The following is a 23,172-nucleotide window of genomic DNA, read 5'->3' as shown; positions in this document are numbered from 1 at the left end:
TGTCTGCCTGTTTTGCCATCTTGCCAGAATGCCTCACCTGTAACCGTAACTTTTAACTGATATGTATATTATACCGAGCTGTGTTTTTGTTAAGAATTTTTTTAAATTTTTCTGTGTATTTTAGGTTTGGATTTTTTTTTTTTTTGCATTAATTACATTCATTATTTTTAATGAATTTCAAGTTTTCCCAATTTGCAATGAACCTGTGGAATTGAGAACATACATTTTATTTGACTTAAGTAAATACCTAGGACTGGAATTGCTGGGTCATAGCTTAGGTACATGCTTAGTTTAATATGAAAGTGTCAGATCTTTTTCCATCATATATCTTTCTATTTGATGTTTACTTATATTTTATTGACTGTGCAAAAGCATTCGATTGTGTGGATCATAACAAATTATGGATAACATTAAAAAGAATGGGAATTCCAGAACACTTGATAGTACTCATGAGGAACCTGTACATAGATCAGGAGGCTGTCATTTGAACAGAACAAGGGAATACTGCATGGTTCAAAATCAAGAAGGGAGTGCATCAAGGTTGTATCCTTTCCACCAAACTAATTGAACTTGTATGCTGAGCAAATAATCTGACAAGGTGGATTAGATGAAGAAGAATGTGGCATCAGGATTGGAGGAAGACTCAATAACCACCTGCAATACGCAGATGATACAACTTTGCTTGCTGAAAGTGAGGATGACTTGAAGCATTTACTGATAAAGATTAAAGACTACAGTCTGCAGTATGGATTACATCTCAATATAAAGAAAACAAAAATCCTCAAAACTGGTCCAGTAAATAGGTTCACAATAAATTGAGAAAAGATGGAAATTGTCAAGGACTTCATATTACTTGGTTCTGCAGTCATCACCAATGGAAGCAGTAGTTAAAGACATCAGACGACGTATTGCATTGGGCAAATCTGCTGCAAAAGACCTCTTTCATGTGATGAAGAGCAAAGATGTCTACTTGAAGACTAAGGTGCGCCTAACCCAGGCCATGGTATTTTCAGTCGCCTCGTATGCATGTGAGAACTGAACAATGAATAAGGAAGACCAAAGGAGAGTTGATGCTTTTGAGTTGTGATGTTGGCGAAGAATACTGAAAGTACCATGGGCTCCTAAAAGAACTAACAAACCTGTCCTGATAGAAGTACAGCCTGAATGTTACTAGGAAGTGGGAATGGCGAGACTTTGTCTCGCCTACTTTGGTCATGTTGTCAGAAGGAACCATTCCTTGGAGGAGGGTATCATGCGTGGTAATGTGGAGGCTCAATGAAGAAGGGGAACGCCCCCAATGACATGGATTGACACAGTGGCTGCAGCACTGGGCTCAGGTATAGCAAGGATCATGGGGCTGGCACAGGACTGGGCATTGTTTCGTTCTGTTGTGAATACGGTTGCTGTGAGTTGGAGACGATTTGATGGCAACCTAACAATAACAACATCTTTTCATTTATTTATTTATTTTTTAACTTTCTTTCAGCAGTGTTTTTTAGAGTTTTCAATCTAGAGATCCTCACATCTTTTGTTAAATTCATCCGTAAATATTTGTTTTTTGTGGTATTGGATATGAAATTTTTAAAATTCAGGTTTTTAACTGTTCCCTGCTTTTATGTAAAAATATAGTTGAATGTTTTGCAAGTGGTAGCAATTTAGTTAAGATGTAATTAATACATCATATAATTTATCCAATGAAAGAGTACATCTCAATAGTTTTTAGCATAGTCAAAATTGTGCAGTTATTACCACAATTTTAGTACCTTTTCATCATCCCCTAAAGAAACCCTATACCCTTTAGCAGTCACCCTCAAACCTCTCTCCCTCAGTCTTACAGTACCACTTATTTATTTTTTAGCTGTAGATTTGCCTTTTCTAGACATTGCATACAAATGGAATCATACAATATATGACCTTTTGTGCCTGACCGCTTTTAAGTTAACATAATGTTTTCAAGGGTCATCCAGTGTATCAGTACTTCATTTTTTTTAATTGCTGAATAATATTTCATCTTAGTAATATAACAATTTTATTCATTCATTCATCAGTTGATAGAATCTTAGATTGTTTTCACTTTTTGTCTCTTATGAATAAAGCTGCTAGGAACATTTGTGAACAGGTTTTTATTTGACTATATGTTTTCGTTTCTCTTGAGTATATACCTAGGAGTTGAATTGGTAGGCCATTTCCCAAATCCACTGCAATCAAGTCAATTCTGACTTGTAGCAACCCCCATTGGGTTTCCAAGGCTGTAAATTTTTACGGAAACAGGTTGCCTCATTTTCCTTCTATGGAGTGGCTGGTGGGTTTGAACTACGAGCCTTCTGGTTAGCAGTCAAATGCTTTATGCACGGCACCACCAGAGTTCCTTACGCTGTCTAGTAACACACTGTTTAATCTTTTGAGGAACTGCCAGACTATTTTCCAAAAGTGGCTGTACAATTTTACATCCACAGGAACGCTGTGTGAGTATTCCAGTTTTTCCTATATACTCACCAACACTGTGTGAAGTGGTATTTCACATGGTTTTAACAGTTGATTTTTTTTTTTATGATCAGTTTATTAACTTTTCTAAATTATACATTGACCAAGAAATACAAGTGAGACTGAAAATTGTTTCCTGAATTTTACAATGTTCTGTATATAATATGTACCCAGTAAATGTATGTTTAGGAAGCAAAATTTGTGAACTATAGCAAATAATTTTTAAAATGCATTTTATTGAAATAAAATTTATGTACGGTCAAATACACAAAACTAAAGTGACATCGGTCAATGAATTTTTTTTTTCCTCCCCTTCCCTCCCACTCCTGGCAACCAACAAAGAAAGTTTCTCTCCATATGTAAACCTTTCCTTGAATGAACTAATACTGTATTTGTCCTTCTGTGATTGACTTACTTCACTCAGCGTAATGTCCTCCAAGTTCATCTATGTTATGCAGTGTTTTGCAGACTCTACATTATTCTTTAGGTGCTGCATAGCATTCTGTTGTATGTATGTACCATAGTTGGGTCATCTACTCAACATAGTTGGGTCATTTACTCTTTTGTGAATGGGCACATAGGTTGTTTCCATCGTTTTGCTATTTTAAATAGTGCTGCAATGAGTATGGGTGTGTATATATCTGTTCCTGTCGTGGCTCTCACCTCTGTAGGATATATACTTAGTAATGGGATTGCTGGGTCAAATGTATCTCCAATTCCACCTTTCTAAGAAATTGCCATACTCCTTTCCACAGTGGTTGTATCACTTCACAGTCCCATCAGCAGTGTATGAGAGTCCCGATCTCTCCACATCCCCGCCAGCATTTATTATTTTCTGTCTTGTTGAACCTTGCCATCAGTGCTGGGGCAAGATGGTATCTCGTTGTTGATTTGCATCTCTGATGGCCAGTGATCCTGAGCATCTCTTCATGTATTTGCTAGCCGTCTGAATATCCTCCTTGGTGAAATGTCTGTTCATCTCTTCTGCCTATTTATTAATTGGATTGTTAATCCCTTTGCTGTTGAGGCATTGGAGTTTTTTTTTATAAATCTTAAAGATAGTCCTTGTCAGGTAGGTAATTATCAACAAGTATGAATTTGTTGCTGTCATTTTGTTATGTGCTTTTTCGTGGTATTGGTTTCTTTGTTCCATTTAATTTTCTGTGCTGAGCTTGTTTTGTTTATGAATCATGTTATCACTTTCTTCACTGCTATTGTTTTAGTATTTGCTAAATATTTTTGCTGCTGCTCTTTTTTATTTTGATGTGAAGGTTTATAATTTTTCCTTTAGATTACCCTGTGATTTATAGTTTTCTTCCCAAGTTTAGAAAAGTCAGTTCTGTCTTGAGGTTGTCTAGATTTCCCTACCATTTAGAAGTTCTGTCACTACACAGTTTTTTCCCTCTTTTTGGTTTGTAGTTGTCCTCATTTGTCGATTGGTGTCTCTGGTTCCCTGCTTACAATCTTGAGGCGTGTTTACTTTGGATACTTCCATAACTGGGTTGGTTTCTGGGTTATGTCTTCAAGTGTGTTAATGGTCGGTTGTTGTTTGGTGTTGTTGGTTCTCTGTCCAAAGGATTTCCTTTAGCATCTCTTGTAAAGTTGTTCTGCTTTTAACAAATCCTTTCATTTCTTGTTATCTGGAAATGTCCTAATTTCACCATCATACTTGAGGAACAATTTTGCTGGGTATATAGTTCTTGGTTGGAAATGTTTCTCTTTGAGGGTTTTATATATACCATCCCATTGTCTTCTTGCCTGCAGGGTTTCTGCCAAGTAATCCGAGCTTAGTCTTATTGGTTGTCCCTTGTAGGTAACTTTTCGTTTTCCCCATGCTGCTTTCAGGATTCTTTCTTTGTCTTTGGACTTGGTGAGTTTGATGATGATATGTCTTGGTGATTTTCTTTTGGGGTCTATCCTGTTCGGGGTTCATTCGACTCCTTGAATGGATATATTCTCATCTTTCATTATGCCAGGAAAATTCTCTTTCAACAAATTTTTGACAATTTTTTCTGTGGTTTTATTTGTCTCTTCCTGTTCTGGAATTCTGATTACATGTAGGTTATTCCTTTTGATGGTATCCCACATGAATGCTAGGCTTTCTTTGTTTTGTTTTAATCTTTTTTCTGATTGATCCCTTTCCCAAGAAGTATTGAGGTATTTATCTTTAGTCTCACTAATTCTGTCTTCCATTGATTCAGTTCTACTCCTTTTCCCGTTCAGTGTGTTAATCTATTTCTGAAAATTTAGTTTTAATCTTTTGGATTTCTGTCTGTATATTTTGTATCATTTCTAATTTTTCATTTATTTTGTCATTTTGTTCTTGTATTGTCTTTTGAAATTGTTCTAGGGTTTTCTCTGTATTTTCCTTGATCTGTCTCAATTCAGTGAAGGTACCTAAGTATAATTCTTTTGAATTCCTTGTCAGGAAGTTCCAATGCTGTGTCTTCCTCAGAGATGTGTTTTAGGTCTGTATCCTGGTCCCATGTTTCTCCTGCTTTATCTTGTTTGTGTGGACTGTGATGCTCTGTTGTCTCCAAGGCATTGTGTTTTCTCCGAGGCATTTTTGTGTTTATATTTAATTGGTGATTGTATGTTGGGGTGTCTTCCCCACGATTTTTATTTTCTTAGTTTTGTTTGGATATTATCTACATAAGCAGGGTACTGTGCTGTGCTCCTCTCTTTGCTAGTTGGCGGCACTTACACAGTCACCACCTGTCTCCTTCCCTGTTGTGAGTGTACCCTGTGTCCCTGGCAAATGGAGCCTACTCGTAGGTCCCTGGAATCCAAATGAGAATGCTGTCAGTTTAAAATGCAAAATGGCTGCCACTTGTAAACAATCAAAATGGCTGTACCCTCTGGACAGTGGAAAGTCCACAGCTCAGGTTGTCTCCCTCCTTGCTGTTTTCCTTCGTAGTCATAGGCCACCAGCGCAGTTGTCCCTTCAGCCCTTGGCAACCAGGGCTGATCTTTTAGGTCAACTCTCAGGTCCCCCAACATGACTCGGAAATTATTAGGCTTTTGGTCCAGTCAGAGTAGCTGACAGTCCACTGCTCCAAATGTCTCTGTACTCATTGTGTTTGTTCCGATTTTTCCACTGGTTGATGCTTAATCCACTTTGTACACTTTGAAAGCTCAGGCTCCAGGATTAACTTCTGTATCTCTGTCAATTGCTTTCTCTTTTCTTTGTTGAAGAAGGTCTGTGTATCTTGTCTACCTATTCCTCCATCTTAGTAGAAGTTGACAGTTGATTTTTGCATTAACCTTGTATCCTGTAACCTTGCAAGTGGTTATGTCATTCTTCAAATTCCTTTCTAATCTTTAAACCTTTTTTTAATTTTTCACTTTATTATAATGACTAGCACGTCCTATACAAGTTTGAATAGGAGTGTCCTTGATTTGTTCCCAAGCTTAAGGAAAAACCATTAAATATTTGACCATTTATTGTTAAGAATGATGTTAGTAGATTTTTGTAATCTTAATCTCTTTTATCATATTGAAGGAGTTGCCTTCTCCTCCTAATTTGCTGAGAATTTTTATCATGAATGGGTGTTGGATTCTGTCAAATGCAGGGCTGTTTTTTGCATCCATTAAAATAAGAATCTATGGAATTGAAGATTTGAAGTATTGGTTGGTAATGACCGAATTTATTTTATTTTCTCTTGTCACTGTTACTGCTTTCTTTTCAGAAATGAAAATAGGATTTGGGTGCACTTCCTGTTTGTTGTTACTAAAAAAAAAACACATTAGAGGCATCAGTGTCTGTATAGCATAAAAGTGATTCAGATAGAGGAGGCATATTTGGTATATGACTTGCAGGCATTATTATTGTTCTTATTGTTGTTAGGTACCATCAAGTTGTCTCCAACTCATAGCGACCTTATGTACAGCAGAACAAAGCACTGACTGGTCCTATGCAAGCTTCACAATCCTTGCTATACTTGAGCCTATCGTTGCAGCCACTGTATCAATTCACTTGGTTGAAGGCCTTCCCCTTTTTCATTGACCCTCCACTTTACCAAGCATGATATCCTTCTCTAGAGAATGGTCCCTTCTGACAACATGACCAAAGTAAGTGAGATGCTGTCTGGCCATTCTCACTTCCAAAGAACATTCCGGCTATACTTCTTCCAGGACAGGTTTGTTAGTTCTTTTAGCAGTCCATGGTGCTTTCATTATTCTTCACCAACACCACAACTTGAAAGCATCAGCTCTTCTTTGGTCTTCCTTGTTCATTGTTCAGCTCTTACATGCATAAGAGGCAATTGAAAATACCATGGCTTGGGTTAGGCACACCTTAGTCTTCAAGGAGACATCTTTGCTCTTCAGCACTTAAAAGAGGTCTTTAGCAGCAGATTTGCCCAATGCAAAATGTCTTTTGATGTCTTGACTGCTGCTTCCACTGGTGTTGATTGTAGAACCAAGTAATGTGAAGTCTTTGACAACTTCAGTCTTTTCTCCATGATGTTGCTTATTGATCCAGTTGTGAGAATTTTTGTTTTCTTTGTATTGAGCGTTATAATATATGATCAGAAGGAAGAATGGGCAATCTACTTCCGTAGTGATACCGCCTCGGAAACCCAAGGAGGGGTTGCTATGATTTGGAATCAACTTGAGGCAGTGAGTTTGGTTTTTCTTTTAGTATGTATATAAAGTATACATACTATGTATGTATATTTTGTGTATAAAGTATATAGTATATAATGTAGACATTGGTTAGGGGATGTGGATTCTGAGTCAGACTGACTTAAACTATAGAGCTGTTGTTACAAAAGTTAACTAACTTCTCTAACCACCTATTTCATGTGATTTTTGTTAGGCTTAAATGAGGTCATACACAAATATTCAGGAAATGTTAGTGATTGTTACTGATAATTACACTATTATGATCACATTGTTGTTCCAAAGCAAATACAGCTTACAGTCAAGTTTTTAATTGTTCATTTCTTTTTCTCTAGACAGGGATGACTTTGAATGAGCGTTTTGGGATCCTGAAAGAACAAAGAGCTACTCTTACGTTCAACAAAGGAGGAAGCCGCTTTGTAACCGTGGGATAGATCCCTTGTCAAAGGGACTTTTGAGTGACGACTCTGTCTGAAAAGTTGAATTGCTTGAAGAGCTTGTCACAGAAATTCAAGAAACTTTTTATTTGAAAATAGTCACAAGGCTAAATAACTCATTATTTTTATTTTTGATGGGTTTTTTTAAAAAAAAAAATGAAAAAGAAAGAAAAACAAACATGTATAAAATAATACCCTAAAAGAATAACAGGGAATATATCTATTCATAAAGATTTTATGGTTGCCCATGCAGAACAATTCTCTTTTTGACTTTATTTCCTCATGCAGCAGATGGAAGGCAGAAAGATAGAAATTAATTATTTTTATGATAGTGGTATTTAGTATCTTGCCTTCTTTGCCTGTTTTTTAGACTTTGCCATGGCAAATCTTGGTCTTCAGAAATACAAGTAAATCTCTTTGTTGCTGTCGCTTACCTTTTAATAGGGTTGATGTAACAATTGCAGTTGCCCTTTCTTCAGTGGAGGTATTTTTTAAAAAAATAATTTGGATTCCTGTTTTGGGTTGTAAAATTTATTGGAGTATGTAGAACTATTTTTCAGATAGTATTAGGTTAATCCCCTAGAGCTGTAAGTCTTTAGTAACAAACTTTAACAAGAAATGTGACTAGGCAATAGTCTTGGTTTAAAACTGTTGGTTATTGGAGGCTATAAATACATGTTTACAAAGTTATCTCATAGATCTTTGGAGGAGAAGATCCAGGGTAAAAATCTGACAGTTTAGTAAATGAAGAAAGGATGAGTCAAAGTTGTAGGTTGAAGAAGAGGTAATGAGGAGGTGGGTAAAGAGAAAAAAACCCAGGTTATAGGTACAGTCTTTGAGTATAATCAAAAGCAAAATTTTACAAGCTTTTAAGCTTACTAAATTAAACACTGTACAACTCCAAAAACAAAAATACAGTTGTTTATGTCACAAAAAAATGTGAAAGTGATAATAGATATATTGTAACCTTATTTCATACCTCTCTGATTTATTTTATGGTGTAAAGTTTAGGCATTTGGAAGAAAAGGGTATTTTCCCCTCCCCGAAGGAGTAGAAGCAGTCTATTGTGCCAAGATAATGTTGAGTCTTCAGGTCGTTGTATACTCTTAAGTTACAGTAAAATGCCAAAATGCAGCAAAATATTCCAGCTACATGTTACAAGTTTGATCATTTTGAAGTGTGACCTTTTCGTTTAATGTTAAAATCCTTAAGTAGGCAGTAGTTTCTCTAGAGAATTTTTTTTTATTGTTGACTTTTCCTGTTACCAAAACAAAGCATTAAATTAGTGCTCCTGCTTGCCCTGCTTTATATACTACATTTTTATGTCTCATGCTCTTTGGGTTACTTATTGTTTTATTAAGAAGCTAACCTGGAAAGCTATCAGTAAGTTTCATGCTTATACCAAAGAATTAAATCTGATCCTAAATATCTGATATTTTGCCAGTACTTCTGATAAGGGATTATGGGAAGCCAGTCACAGAATTTGAAAATAGTAGTCTCTTCTTAGCTATTTTATGCTTTTCACTGAGGCCAAGGACCCATTGCAAAACATTTTTGCGAGTATGAATGCTTACATTTGATTCAGAAACAATACATTTTAGACTGGTTTAGAGGTAGCTTATTTTAAAGCAAAAGAAGAACAACTGAGAATAGGTTTACTGTGTTTAGAACCATTTGTGAAATACGGTGTAAAGGTTCTTTTCATTTTCCTTTTATTTTAAATATTGTACAGAGCTATGATTAATGCCATTTTTTAAACTCTTAAAAATTGCCCCATATATTGACATTAAGTACATCAAACCACATGTCTTTGGTATATTAAACTTTGTGCATCTGTAATTTAATTTTCTTTTTAAATATAAAATTTTGCCTTTGGTACAACTAAATTAAAACTCTTGAGTGCTATTATGTTGTGTGTGTGTGTGTGTGTATATATATATATGTGTGTATATATATATATGTATATGTATATATATATATGTATATGTGTATATATATATATATACACATACAAAAAAATTTTTGTTAGAGAAAAAAATTCCTTTGTTCGAATTTTAGCAGTTGATGTGGTTGTAGTCATACTTTTTCAGTTCCTAATGTTTTGTGTTGTTTGTTTGTTTGTTTTAAATAGGATGCAATTTAAAATTCCCTTTGCATCAAGGTGTATTCAAAACGTTGATGCAGTGCATCACAAAACTAAAGTTTGTATTTAATGAGGAGGTGCTTTACACTGTACTTTTTGGTGTTTTTGGAAAAGTTACATTTAGATCTATTCTGAAGCTGTTCATTTTTAAAAAATAAAATGTTACAGGTTTCATGTGGTTTATTCTTACCTATAAAGATTAATTTATGGTTTTTAGATTGTTGTAGTAAGGAACTTCAGTTATTAAATTTATTGATTATTAAATTTATGTTACAATTTTTAAGGGTTTAAAAGCTACGTACTAATTAAATTGGCAGTTCACTCCAGACTCTCACACTGACATTCCAAAAATGCCATTTTACTATTTTATTTATAGCTCCACCATGAAGTAGTCAGGAATTGGAAAAGAATTTACTTATAGTACCCAATGTTAGAGCTTGATGGGTCTTTAGAGATCATTGAACTCAACCACTCTTTTTACATACTAGTAAAGTGAGTACTTGGTGTTTTAAGACTTGTGAGTGGCAGTCACTTTTTGAGCCCAGATCTTATGCTTCTCAGTTCCTTGTAAACTGCTGTGAATTGAACACCCACAGAAAGTAGTATTAGATTCCACTAAGGAAGAAATATTCTTTGTTTTCTGATTTTTTTTTTAATGCCACAAATTAAAACGCCCAGTAAAATTTCACCTCTATTAAAGGTTGCTGTATTCTCTGTTTAGGTCCAATATGAGCTCTTGTTTTGGGAAGTTACTAAAGGCAAGCAAGCAAGGATAATTCTAGCAAATGTCTGATGATGTATGAAAAGTTCTTATTACTTACATTAAAGCTGCAGTGGGTAAATGGCTTGGCAGGTATCTAAGAATTACTAATAGCCATGCTTTAGTATTTTTAGCATGGTAAGTGAATCTACTCTTCAAGTGATAATTATGAAATTTAATTGTTTTGGTATTCAGGTTAGGTAGAGTTAATTGAAAAGGTCAGTGTTCTTCCTTAGACACAATGCAAATTTTTCTCATGCATAATACACTTTTTACCACAATTTTAATCATAAGCAAATCATAAACTACTTCTAAGTGAAGAAACATACTTCATTGCCCAGTTGTTATCCTTTGTTAGAGTAGGTTTGTTGTATCTTACTTTGCTGTCAACAGGCTCATGATTCACACAACATACAGTCTCAGAGTACCTTTTATTCTGATTTATTTTTTACTATAAGGAGATAACGGTGAGGAAGAATAGCTGACATGGCACTACAGATAATGAATACCATACAGTCTAAATGCAGGCAAGAATAGGGCAGAATATGACTTCATTTCTGAGGATACTTTTTTTTTTTTTTTTGGTCTGCTTACCGAAAGGTCAGCAGGAGAAAGATGTGACAGTCTGCCTCCACAAAGATTTACAGACTTGGAAACTCCACAGAGCACTTCCATTCTGTCCCATAGGGTCACTATAAGTCGAAATCACCTTCCTGGCAATGGGTTTATAAACACATTCATACCCATCACCAGCCATTGAGTTGATTCCAATTCATAGTGATGCAAAGGACAGAATAGAACTGCCCCACAGGGTTTCCAAGGCTGCAAATCTTTGTGGAAGCAGACTTCCCTGTCTTTTCTCTCGTGGAGCAGCTGGTGGGTTTGAACTGCTAACCCTTTGGTAAACAGTCAAATGCTTTCACCACTACACTGAGGTATGATGTAGATACATTTGTTTTTGTTTTTTTAACTTTTTATTGTGATTTGGCTTAAAGTTTGCAGAGAAAATTGGTTTTCCATTAAAAAATTTACATACATTGTGATTTGTCACATTGATTTTAATCCCCACAATGTAGCAGCACTCTTCCCACTTCCCTGCAATTACCGTTGTGCTTTCGTCCTTCCTTACTGCCCTTTCCTGCCTTCTGAACTTGCTCTCTGGGCAAATGGTGCCCTTTGTCTGATCAGGATACTTCTGAGCTTTCATCAGAATTAAATATTTTTTAGGGCACTGTTTTTTTTAAAAAAAAAGTGAAGCATGTGTTTTCAGCTTCCCTTAAAGAGAATTCTTTTGGAAAAGTCCACTTGGAAGTAGTTTTCTTTCCTTTCCAAAATGATATGTCAGTAAACCCCAATTTACAAGAATGTTGAATTGTGGTGGACCTTTAATAGGAATTTAAAGATTTGCTTGTAAATTGTAGATGCTAATGTCTAATTTTTTTTCCTGCCATTAGTTTACTTTTTATCAAATCAATTCAGCAAAAAGCTTGATGAAGCAAGCAAATGGAATTCCATTCAGAAACTGAAAGTCCTTGTTTTTATGTGTATCCAGATGAGGTTTACTGATGTTTATGAAAGAGCTATTTAGATTTGTATGAAACCTTGCTTTTGAATGAATTCACTTTCAGCCTGTAAAACAGACAAAGAAGCAGAGTAACTCACAATCAACTTCTAACAGTAACCTCCATTACCTAGTTTTCAGCTCCTGCTTGCAGACTATAAGGAGCTCTGGTAGCATAGTGGCTAAAGCACTTGACTGCTAACCAGAAGGCTGGCGGTTCAAACCCACCAGCCACTCCTCGGAAGGAAGGTAGGGCAATCCTACTTCCGTAGTGATACTGCCTCGGAAACCCAAGGAGGGGTCGCTATGAGTCGGGGCCGACTCGACGGCACATAACAACAACAACAAGCTTGCAGACTATAGAGTTGTGGTAGAATATGTAGACCTGTTGTGCACAGCCTTTTTGAAAACTTTTTCATCACGTCTTGCATTCATCACTAGACTTTCCTTGGTGAACTCCCCACAAAGACTCCCTTTCCTATATTTCGTTCTCACAAGATGATATTGGCACCTATTTTATTGGATAGATTGCAAGATTAGGGGGAGAATTCCCTCATATTCTGTAAATAAACCTCAAATCCTTTGAAGTCTCAGGAAAGTTTCTCTATAAAATAAACCTCTTGGTCTAGCTTTGCATCCATCCATCCTTTATCTAGAGCTTACTCTCACAAAATAGTGTAGCATCTTTGTTTTTTCCTCTCATCCATAGGCTTTTTTCTCTTATTTTGCTCCCAACCTTCTCTACTGTTAGCACTGTTAGTACCCTGTCTTTGGTCTCTACTTCTTTTTATTCATCTTTACTACTTTTTAACTTTAATAATTCCTGTTAATATGCTCACACCCTGGGATATGGAATTGTAGCATATCACGAACCTTAAAGCCTATTTGAAAAGACAAGCATCATCATCAATGTATAAACTTGGGCAGAGGTTCAGAGGCATGGATTAGCACTATATGTTGCAATTATTATGGGATGTACATGTAAATAGAATGAGACTGACGTGAAGATGGTGAGACTTCAGCTGGCTTATGTTGGGCTTGTTATCAGGAAAGAAATCACTAGAAAAGGAGTCTCGGTTGGCTGGTGAATCAAAGTAACTGCCATCAAATTGATTTGGACTCATAGTGAGTGACCCCATTGTGTTTTCAAGGCTGTAAATCTTTCTGGAAGTAGATTGCCTCATCGTCCTTCCATGGAGCAGCTGGTAGGTTTGAACCGCTGACCTTGGGGGTTACCAGCCAAATGCCTAGCCCACAATGCCACCAGAGCACCTTATGGTTGGTAAAGTCAATGAAAGTAAAGCCTCAATGAGGTAGATTGACGCAATAATTACCACAATGGACTTAAAACATATCAACAATCCTGAATATGGTGCAATATTGGGCAGTGTTCTGTTCTGTTATACAAAGGGGACTGTGAGTTGGAGCTGGCTTCATAGCAACTAACAAGAAGAAGTGTTAACTATTAAGGAGCTCAGGGAAGTGCTAATCAAAGTTTGTTGAAAAGTTGGGCCTTGAACAATGGGTAGTATCTAACATTTCTTTTGCTCTGACATGAACTTTGTGGTCTGGGATCTTAATGGCCTCCACATGTACTATTACATTATACCTGGGTGTGTTTATGCTGATTCTTCTCCTGATCTGGAATATTGCCCTCATCTTCCAACCTATTCCATTTCATAATCCTTTAGATTGGATCCAAAACCTCATTCCTTTATGATTCTTTTCTCTGGATTCTGATAACAGATAAGCTCTACCTTTTTTTTTTTATTGTATTAATCTGCAATTAGTGTATTTGGATTTCACACCTATTTCCCACAGTAAATACTAGTTGGTTGATAGTATGTGAAAATTACATCATACAGCAAAAATAAAATTACAGCTTGTGTAAATCATACAGTAAAACGAACTGAAGAACGTACTGGAGACTGGTGAGGTATAGTTATTTATTTTACTGTGATTTAGTTAAAAGTTTACAGAGCAAATTCATTTTCCATTCAATAGTTCATACACATTTTGTGTATGAGTTCAATTCCAGGCCCAAAGGGTGACTCGGCCATAGTCTCAGGTTTCACCAGTCTCTATCAGACCAGTCAGCCTTGTCTTTTTTTTCTTTTTCATGATTTTGAATTTTGCTCTACATTTTTCTCTTGCACTATCCCAGGATCTCCTACACTAATCTCTTTCCAAGTGGTTGACAGTGGTAGCCAGGCACCATCTAGTTCTTCTGGTCTCAAGGTCATGTAGGCTGAGGTTCGCGTGGTCCACTAGTCTTTTGGACTCAATTGTTTACATCCATCTTTGGTTTTCTTCATCGTTTGCTCCCAAGAGGAGAGACCAATTGTTATATCTCAAACACTGCTTGCGCTGCTTGCAAGCTTTTAAGACCCCAGGTGCTATAACAAAGTAGGATGTAGAACAATGTTACTGTGCCCACTTACATTTTCTGCTCCTGGGTTTTAGTGGGAAGCTTTCATTCCACTTTCAGTGTGCGCTGTATAATTTCATGGATCTGAAGAAACGGGTCCCATCTCACCAACTAGTACCAGAGAGCCCTTAGGATACATGTGTCTCACTAGTTGTATCAAAATCCCTATTACCTCAAAAATACATATTTTTTTCATTTCATTCAAAATTCTTTCCATTACTGAAAACACTTGGTTTCAACAAAAAAATTCAGAGAAGAAAATTGTTTTGAAAGGGTTGAAGTCTGTGTTCTACTTTTTCAATTTTGACCATTTCTTTGGTTCTACTTTTAATTCCTACATTTAGATTATGCTTAGATCATTTTCCCTTCCTCAATTTTGGTTCCAGACCAAACTTTTAAACTTTAATACTGTTCATCACGCTTTGTTCAACAATAAAACCTTCCCTAAGGGACACATCCTACTTAAAATGTTGCATTTATTATCATCAAGAACTATTTTACAAAAGAGAAGAAAGGTCTAAAATATTTAAATAACCTCTTAGTGAGAATTAGGGAATTTGGGAGACAAATTAGCACTTAACTTCCTTCAGGGAATAGTTAACCCACAAATCTCGATTTAGGTCATTTGGTTATGAAATAGCAAAAGCAGGGAAACATGTTAGGTAGTATTTCAGGGTAACTTCTCACTTTCCACACCAATTTTCCGGCAGCAACTGTGTCAAGAAGCCTTAATGCAGGCAGAAAGTTTTGATGAGCACTGTCTTGAGCTGAAAAGTATTTTAGCAGAAGTAGTTTACTGGGAGTCTACAATGAAAGACTGCCCCAAATTTGTGAGTTTCATTTTAATTTTTCTTGAAAATTTTCACGTCGAACCGAGCGTCCACGTTGTGAGGTGGGGCACGCACCTCTGCCTTGCCCGACACGGGAATGGTCCGGGGTCTGTGTGCCCCTATCTCCGCCCACCCATCACTTCTGGCCACGCATGCGCCGAGGCGCTGGGCCGAGAGTTGTCGGCTGGGAAATGGCGGCTGCTGGTGTAGTCGCTGTGGCCACCGCCGCCGAGTACTCTGGCCCCGTAGCATCGGGAGGTAACTTCTCCGGCAATAACAGCGGCCCAAGCTCTGGGGCGTGTCCTGGTCCCGGCCCCGGCTCATGGAGCCGTTCCCTCGATCGAGCCCTGGAAGAGGCGGCAGTAACCGGAGTATTGAGCTTGAGCGGCCGGAAACTGAGGGAGTTTCCCCGTGGAGCGGCCAACCACGACCTGACGGACACCACCCGAGCTGGTGAGCAGGACTGGGGCATCCCTGCGGGTGGGAGGCCTGGGGTGCCGCGAGAGGCCGCCTCTGGCAATAGTGGGGGTATCGGAGGGTAGTTACAGTTTCTGATCCCATAGGTTCCCGGTCTAGATGGGGTAACGGGGAGAAGCCCCAATCCACCCAGCCCTCTGGGCCTGAGGGCCAAAACCCGAGTCTAGGGCGAGGTGGGGGTGTAGCATCTCTTGGAAGGAGACCGGCGGGAATTGATGGGTGGCTTTTTACTCTCTCCTAGAACCATTAACTTCTGCCAGTTCTGAGGTAAACCCTTGCCCTGCCCCGCCCTTTAGAATTTGGGATGCCAAGTTGATTTTCTAAGATTTGGAAATATAGCACAGCCTTAATAGATCCACATGGCAGAGATCTCTGGTTAGTGCATAGTCAAGAAAACATCGATCCCAGCAGTAAAGTTTTTTCGAAAGAGTTTTTTTTTTTTTTCCTCAGTGTGAACCCGAACGTTGTGCTTTTCTCTGCGTTGATCTAGTTGACTTTCCTAAAGGTACTTGTGAAAATAACTGGATACCACCTTCAGACGCCTATTACTTTTCATTTAGTAAATAATAACTTCCTTGACCCTTCATGGATTGCCTGCTGTTATCTATATTCGCTTTTCCTTTTTAAACCCTTACTTGGCGTTACACTTTTTTTTTTTTTTTTTTAACACGGGAAGGAGACTGAAATAGGGACTGAGCTGTTACTTGGTTTTTGTAGTTGTAGGGAATAATGTATGGTGACTGAGGTGTTCAACGTTATTTTTCTCCTGTGTTACATACATATGGTTCACTTAAAAGAAAATTAACTGTTAAACTAGTTCAAGAAACTAGTCTTTCCAAAGAGAAACTTTTGATCTAGTGTAAAATGGAAGAAATTAAATGGCTGCTTATTTTATCTCTTTTTGGAAGCAGTCATACTAAATCATGTGTTTTTTTAGTGAATGATATTAAAATTTAACTCTGTTGCTAAGATAAATATGACCAGCCACTTGCCTTTTGCATGTGTTGTCACAACATTAAAATTGTCATTCATACCCAACAGTTTCCTAATTCTGTTTAGGAGAAGGGCTATATGGCATAGTGATTTCATATTAGAGTGAGTCATTTCAGTATTACTACATTAAGCCTGAAGCTAAAAAGAACATAGTTGATTACAGGAGTTTATCTAGCTCATTATCTTACCTGCTTTTTTAGCAACAATATATCAAGCCTTTAAGAAATATGTTTATTAACTGACCAAGAAAATCCAAGGGCATTTATGAATAATAATAAATAATCCTAATGAAGTTTTCCCTAATGGTGCTTTGAATTTTTAAGTATATTATTGTCCATGCTTATTTTATTACTTTAATAGTGTTTATGTGGAATAGTTTTTTTTTTTTTTTGGTTAGCTGACACTTATCAGGTCAAGAAATATATATAAAAAAATTACTAGGTATTTCATAACCTATTAGACTAAAATTCTTTTTTTAAAATTGTCTTCGGTGAAAGTTTTACACAGCAAAATATGTTTCCCTTTAAGTTTTTATGCTGCTGTTGTTGTTATGTGCCATCAAGTCGGACCTGACTCATAGCAACCCCTCCTTGGGTTTCCAAGGCAGTATCACTACGGAAATAGATTGATTGCCCCATCTTCCTTCCGTTGAGTGGCTGGTGGGTTTGAACTGCCAGCCTTCTGGTTAGCAATCAAGTGCCTTAGCCACTAGGCTACCAGAGCTCCTAATTTTTATGCAGTTTTGGTTAAAGTTTTTACATTGTATTAGCATTCTCATTTCCATTCTGTTTGTTGGATTTCCATTGATCTAGCTTCCCTCCTTCAACTCCTTGCCTTTGCACCTTTGCTTGTGGGTAAATGTTGATTGTTTGGTCTCATAGTTTAAGGTAGTACGTTAGTCATAGGTGCTGTTTTTCATTTTAAGCCAATCGTATTTGGCTGAAAGGTGACCTGCAGAAATAACTTCAGTTCCATATTCAAAGGTTATCTTAGGGTAGTAGTCTCAGGGGTTCTTCTAGTCTCTGTCAATCAAGTAGGTCTGACCCTTTTTAGGAATTTGAGTTTTGTTCTTGTTTTCGTTCCATTCCATGTGGGACTTTCTGTTGTATCCCTGGTCAATGTCAGCGGTAGCTGGGCACCATCTAGTTTTTCTAAATTTCAGGTTAAATAAGGCTGTGGTTCTTCTGGGCTGTTAAGGACTGTTAATCCCATGGATTAGTTTTTTCTCTGAGCTTTTCATTTCCTTCCTTCTCTTTTGCTCTATCTGTGAGTAAAGTCTAATAGTTGTATCTTAGATTGCTGCTTGCAACTTTTTTTTTTTTTTCATGATTGTGAGGTGTGTTAGGGAAGTAGTAGTTAACAATTTAGTTCAGGAATGCCCAGGATAGACTACTTTGATCAGGACAGCCTCCCCACAGTCATCATGCCCATAGGCATGCCTCTCTCAGCCTGGCCTCTACCCTGATGGGTCAAGTGTTACAAAGCTGTTTTAGCTGTGCCTGTAAGTGCACCCCACTCCCAGCAAGCATCCTGCCCAAAGGTACTCAGCTTTCTTGCTCTGTGGACCAGCAAGCCTGACAGTCTATCTTGTGCCAGTCTCTTGGTTCTGCTGCCTGTGCTGCCACCATCTCTCTGTCATCTCTCTGCCAACGAGGGCCAGTGCAGAGATTTCAGGTCCAAGGACAGGCTTCACTCCTGGTTCTTTCTTGATGGCAGTGAGATCTCCCTTTTCTGTCTCTGGGATGAGTCATTTTAAGCCTAGCAGAATGACAAAACTGACCTGTCCTCATATTAGGATTCCATACATATTATTTGCATGGTCCTACCAACACTTGACTGCTAACCAGAAGGTTGGTGGTTCAAACCTACCAGCCACTCCTTGGAAGGAAGGTTGAGCAATCTACTTCCATAGTGATACCACCTGGAAAACCCAAGGAGGGGTTGCTGTGAGTCGGAGATGACTCTGACAACACATAATAACAACAGCAACAACCCACACAAGGGTGCCATGTATCTTATTTATGTTATTAGCAATCTGTCCGATCCCCTTAATGGTTTCACAGGCACCTCACATTTACATAGTCCCATAAAGACCATGGCCAGAAGAGTCATACTAAGTAATTCACTGTTCCTCAAAATCCTAATCTCTAAGTCTGTGGTTATAATCTCATTTGGGAATAGGTTGTCTTTGGTTAGGAGGCAGGATTATTGTAGGGTGTATGTTGAGTCAGTCTTTTTTGAAATATAGAAAGGATTAAATAATTAAACAGTCAAGCAGAGATGGGGCAAGAGAGATGCCAGACCACATGAAGAGTACTCAGAAGCAGAAGCTTAAAGAGACAAGGACTTTTCTCCAGAGCTGACAGAGAGAAAAAGCCTTTCCTTAGAGCCAGTATGTTGAAATTGGATTTTTAGCCTCCTAAACTGTGAGAAAATAAATTTGTTTATTAAAGCCAGCCATTTGTGGTATTTCTTTTATAGCAGCACTAGATTATGAAGACATCAGGCAAGAGATAGTGAGACTCTGAGTCTAAACAAAAAATGTGACAATGAAGAGGACCAAAGAAAAAAGTATTTAGAAGTAGAATCATCAGTACTTGTTAGCTAATTGGACATGAGGTGAGAAGAAGTCTTAAGATGGTTCTGGTTTTTAGATGTTACCTAAGGAGCTCTAGTGGCATAGTGCCTAAGACATTTGACTGCTAACTAGAAGGCTGGTGGTTCAAACCCCCAGCCACTCTGCGGAAGGAAGACTGAACAATCTAATTCTGTAAAGATTTACTGCCTTGGAAACCCAAAGGGGGTCGCTAGGAGCCAGAATCGACTCGATAGCAGCGAGTTTTTGGTTTATCAAATAAAATGTTTACTGAAGGAGGAGGATCAGGTTTGGGATGGGGTAGGACAAAGATGACATGTTCAATTTTGTACATGCTGAATTTGAGCAGCCTGTGACACGCCTGAGTAGTGAGGTCAAAAAAAAGTATCTCAGAAAAGAGACTTGATTACAGGAGGGACACCAAAACCAAAACCAAACCCACTGCTGTCAAGTCGATTCTGGACTTAATAGTGATCTTACAGGACAGATTGCAGTGGTGCATTAGATTTTCTTAAGTTTTGTTTCTTTTCAATTATAATTGCAAAACATGCTTTTTTGTTAAAAAGAAAAAAAACCCAGCAAAATATAAGCATGAAAATAAAAATAATTTGTAATTCCTCTATGCAGATAACATCAAAATTTTGAGATATTTTTTCAAACTGTATTTATTTCCTTCACAGTTTAAGATAACATACATATTTGCAGTTTTGTATCTGTTTTTTGTACTTTGTATTGTCTTGAGTATTTTTCCATGTCATTAAATGACTTCATATTAATCACTTTTCGTGACTACAACACATTCTAACTCTTGGATGTTAAGGTCCGTATTGATAGACATTCATATTGTTTCTGCTTTTTCGATATAAGTCATGCTTTAATGTTGTTGTTGTTAAGTGCCGTCGTGTCGTTTCCGACTCATAGCGACCCCATGCACAGCAGAACGAAACACTGCCCGATCCCACGCCAGCCCCACAATCCCTGCTATACTTGAGCCCATCATTGCAGCCACCGTGTCAATCCATCTCGTTGAAGGCCTCCCCCTCTTTCGTTGACCCTCCACCCTACCAAGCATGACATCCTTCTCCAGGGAATGGTCCTTCTTACAACATGACCAAAATAGGTGAGAGGAAGTCTGGCCATTCTTGCTTCCAAGGAGCATTCTGGCTGCACTTCCTCCAGGACAGATCTGTTAGTTGTTTTAGTAGTCCATGGTACTTTCAGCATTCTTCGCCAGCACCACAACTCAAAAGCATCAACTCTTCTTCGGTCTTCCTTATTCATTGTCCAGCTCTCACATGCATACGAGGCGATTGGAAATATCATGGCTTGTGTCAGGCGCACCTTAGTCCTCACGGAGATATCCATGCTTTAATAGTGTTACATAAATATTTGCATAAACATTTCTGACTTTTTAGGATAGAGTTTTATTCATTTATTTATTTCACCCTTATCTATGGTCATGGGTATACTCCCTTTTGCCTAGACATACCTGATCATTCAGCCTGTCTACCCATGTATTTACCTGTAGATTAATGTTTGTTGTCTCTGACAACACAGTATTGTATATGTAAAACATTTTATCTATGTTGTCTGTACTTCTTGTGTACCTCTCTGTCTTCCTCTTCCTGAGAGCCCCTCACTTTTGGTACATACCCCTACCGTTCACCCAGATCAGTACTTGTCTTTCTGTATCTAACAGTGTTCCATTCCCTCCCTTCCCATCCCTGGTAACCAACAAAGAAAGTTTCCTTCCTTATGTAAACTTTTCCTTGACTTTTTATAATAATACGTTATTTTTATTTACTTATTCTTCTGTGATTGATTTATTTCACTCAGAATAATGTCCTCCAAGTTCATCCATGTTATACAGTGTTTCGCAGATTCTACATTACTCTTTAGTATTGCATAGTATTCCATTGTGCATACATACCAGTTTGGTTATTCATTCTTCTGTTGATGGCCACCTACATTGTTTCCATCTCTTTGCTAATGTGAATAGTGCTGCGATGAACATGGATGTGCATATATATCTTCTTGTCCTGGCTCTCACTTTTTTAGGATATATACCTAATATGGGATTGCTGGATCAAATGGTATTTCTAATTCCAACTTTTAAAGGAATCACCATACTGCTTTCCACAGTGATTGTAACATTTTGAAGTCCTACCAGCAGTGTATGAGAGTCCCAATCTCTCCACATGCTTGCCAGCATTTGTTTTCTGTGTTGATGAATTTTGCTATTAGTGCTGGGGTGAGATGGTATCTCGTTGTTTGATTTAGAGTTCTCTAATGGCTAATGATCATGAACATTTCTTCATGTGTTTGTTTGCTGCCTGAATATCTTTTTTGGTGAAGTGGTTTATTCATGTTTTCTGCCCATTTTTTAAATGGATTGTTTGTCTTTTCATTGTTAAATTTTGGAGTTCTTTTTATGAATTTAGAGATAAATCCCTTGTCAGGTATGTCATTGCTGAATATTTTTTCCCGATCTCTGGTTCTTGTTTTTTACCCTTTAAGAGAAGAGTTTTGAAACACATAAAAATGTAATTTCTAGAAAGTCCCAATCATATATTTTATCTTCTATAAATTTTAGAAGTCCTTTGTCAGATATGTCATTGCCAAATATTTTTTCCCAATCTGTAGGTTCTCTTTTCACTCCTTTGGAAAAGTCTTTGGCAGCACATAAACATTTAATTTTGGGAAAGTCCCATTCATTTAGTTTTTCTTCTGCTGTTTGTGCATTTTGGGTTATGCTTATAGTCTATTTATGCCATATATTAGGGCCCCTAAAGTTTGCCCCTAGTTTTTCCTTGAGGAACTTTATAGTTTTAGGTTTCACATGTAAGTCTTTGGTCTAACTGGAGTTACTTTTTTTGTACTATGTGTAGTACAGAGCTTTTTTGATTTTTCTTCAAGTGGGTAAGCAAAATTTTTAAAGAGACTATCTCATTCCCATTTAATGCATTTCAGCGCTTTGTCAGAGATCAGCTGACCATAGGTTGATGGATCTGTTTCTGGGTTCTCAATTCTATTCCACTGGTCTGTGTGTCTCTCGTTATACCAATATCAGGCTGTTTTGACTACTGTGGCTCTATAGAAGGTTTTGAGATCCAGGAGTGTGAGACCTCCTCATTTGTTCTACTTCTTCAATAGTGCTTTGCTTATCCATCAGAATGGTTAGAGCTAAGATAGAGGAATAGGCAGACAAGTGACAAAGATCCTCTTCAACAAAGAAAAGAAAAACCAATTGACAGAGATACAGAAGATAATCCTAGAGCCCTGAGCTTTGAAAGGAATTATACGGAAGTGGATTAGGCACCAACTAGTGGAAAAACCTGAATGAAAATAGTGAGTACAGAGATGGTAGGAGCTATGAACTGTCAGCTGCTCTGGTGGGACCAACAGCCTGAATCTTTCCAAGTGGTACTGGGACCTGAGAATTGACCTAAAGATCAGCCTTGGTCATCAAGGGCTGCTGGGACGTCTGCACTGGTGGACTGTGACTAGGAAGGGAAAAAGCAAGGAGGGAGACAGCCTGAGCTATTGACTTTCCATTGTCCAGAGGGTGCAGCCATTTTGATTGTTTACATGCAGAAGCCATTTTGGATATTTAAAGTGATCGAGGGGGCAGCCATTTTGAATGTTTACAGGTGGCAACCATATTGGATTTTAAAGTGATAGCATTCTCATTTGGATTCCAGGGACCTAAGAATAGGCTCTGTTTGCCAAGGTTGGCAGGGACATACAAGAGGCTGACAACAGGAAAGGAGACAGGTGGTGAGTGTATAAGTCAACTAGGGAATAGAGGAGCACAGCACAGTACCCTGCTTGCATAGATAA

At 37.7% G+C, this 23,172-nt stretch overlaps 2 protein-coding genes across 2 annotated transcripts in view; both read left to right on the top strand.

The window, feature by feature from the left end:
• The window catches only part of FYTTD1 (forty-two-three domain containing 1), a 53,082-nt gene extending 45,541 nt beyond the window's left edge, over positions 1–7,541 (top strand). Inside the window, exon 9 of the mRNA XM_007949397.2 lies at positions 7,443–7,541. Within this exon, the coding sequence (XP_007947588.2) occupies positions 7,443–7,541 (99 nt within the window). The remainder of the gene's footprint in view (positions 1–7,442) is intronic.
• Positions 7,542–15,457: 7,916 nt separating this feature from the next.
• LRCH3 (leucine rich repeats and calponin homology domain containing 3) overlaps positions 15,458–23,172 on the top strand; it is a 227,139-nt gene continuing 219,424 nt past the window's right edge. Inside the window, exon 1 of the mRNA XM_042782119.1 lies at positions 15,458–15,719. Coding sequence (XP_042638053.1) covers positions 15,458–15,719 — 262 coding nt within the window. The remainder of the gene's footprint in view (positions 15,720–23,172) is intronic.

This window comes from Orycteropus afer, unplaced genomic scaffold (genome assembly GCF_000298275.1).
Source record: "Orycteropus afer afer isolate SDZICR_OR568_19922 unplaced genomic scaffold, OryAfe1.0 scaffold00245, whole genome shotgun sequence".
Taxonomy (NCBI): domain Eukaryota; kingdom Metazoa; phylum Chordata; class Mammalia; order Tubulidentata; family Orycteropodidae; genus Orycteropus; species Orycteropus afer.
This window is presented reverse-complemented; position numbering and strand designations above follow the sequence as displayed.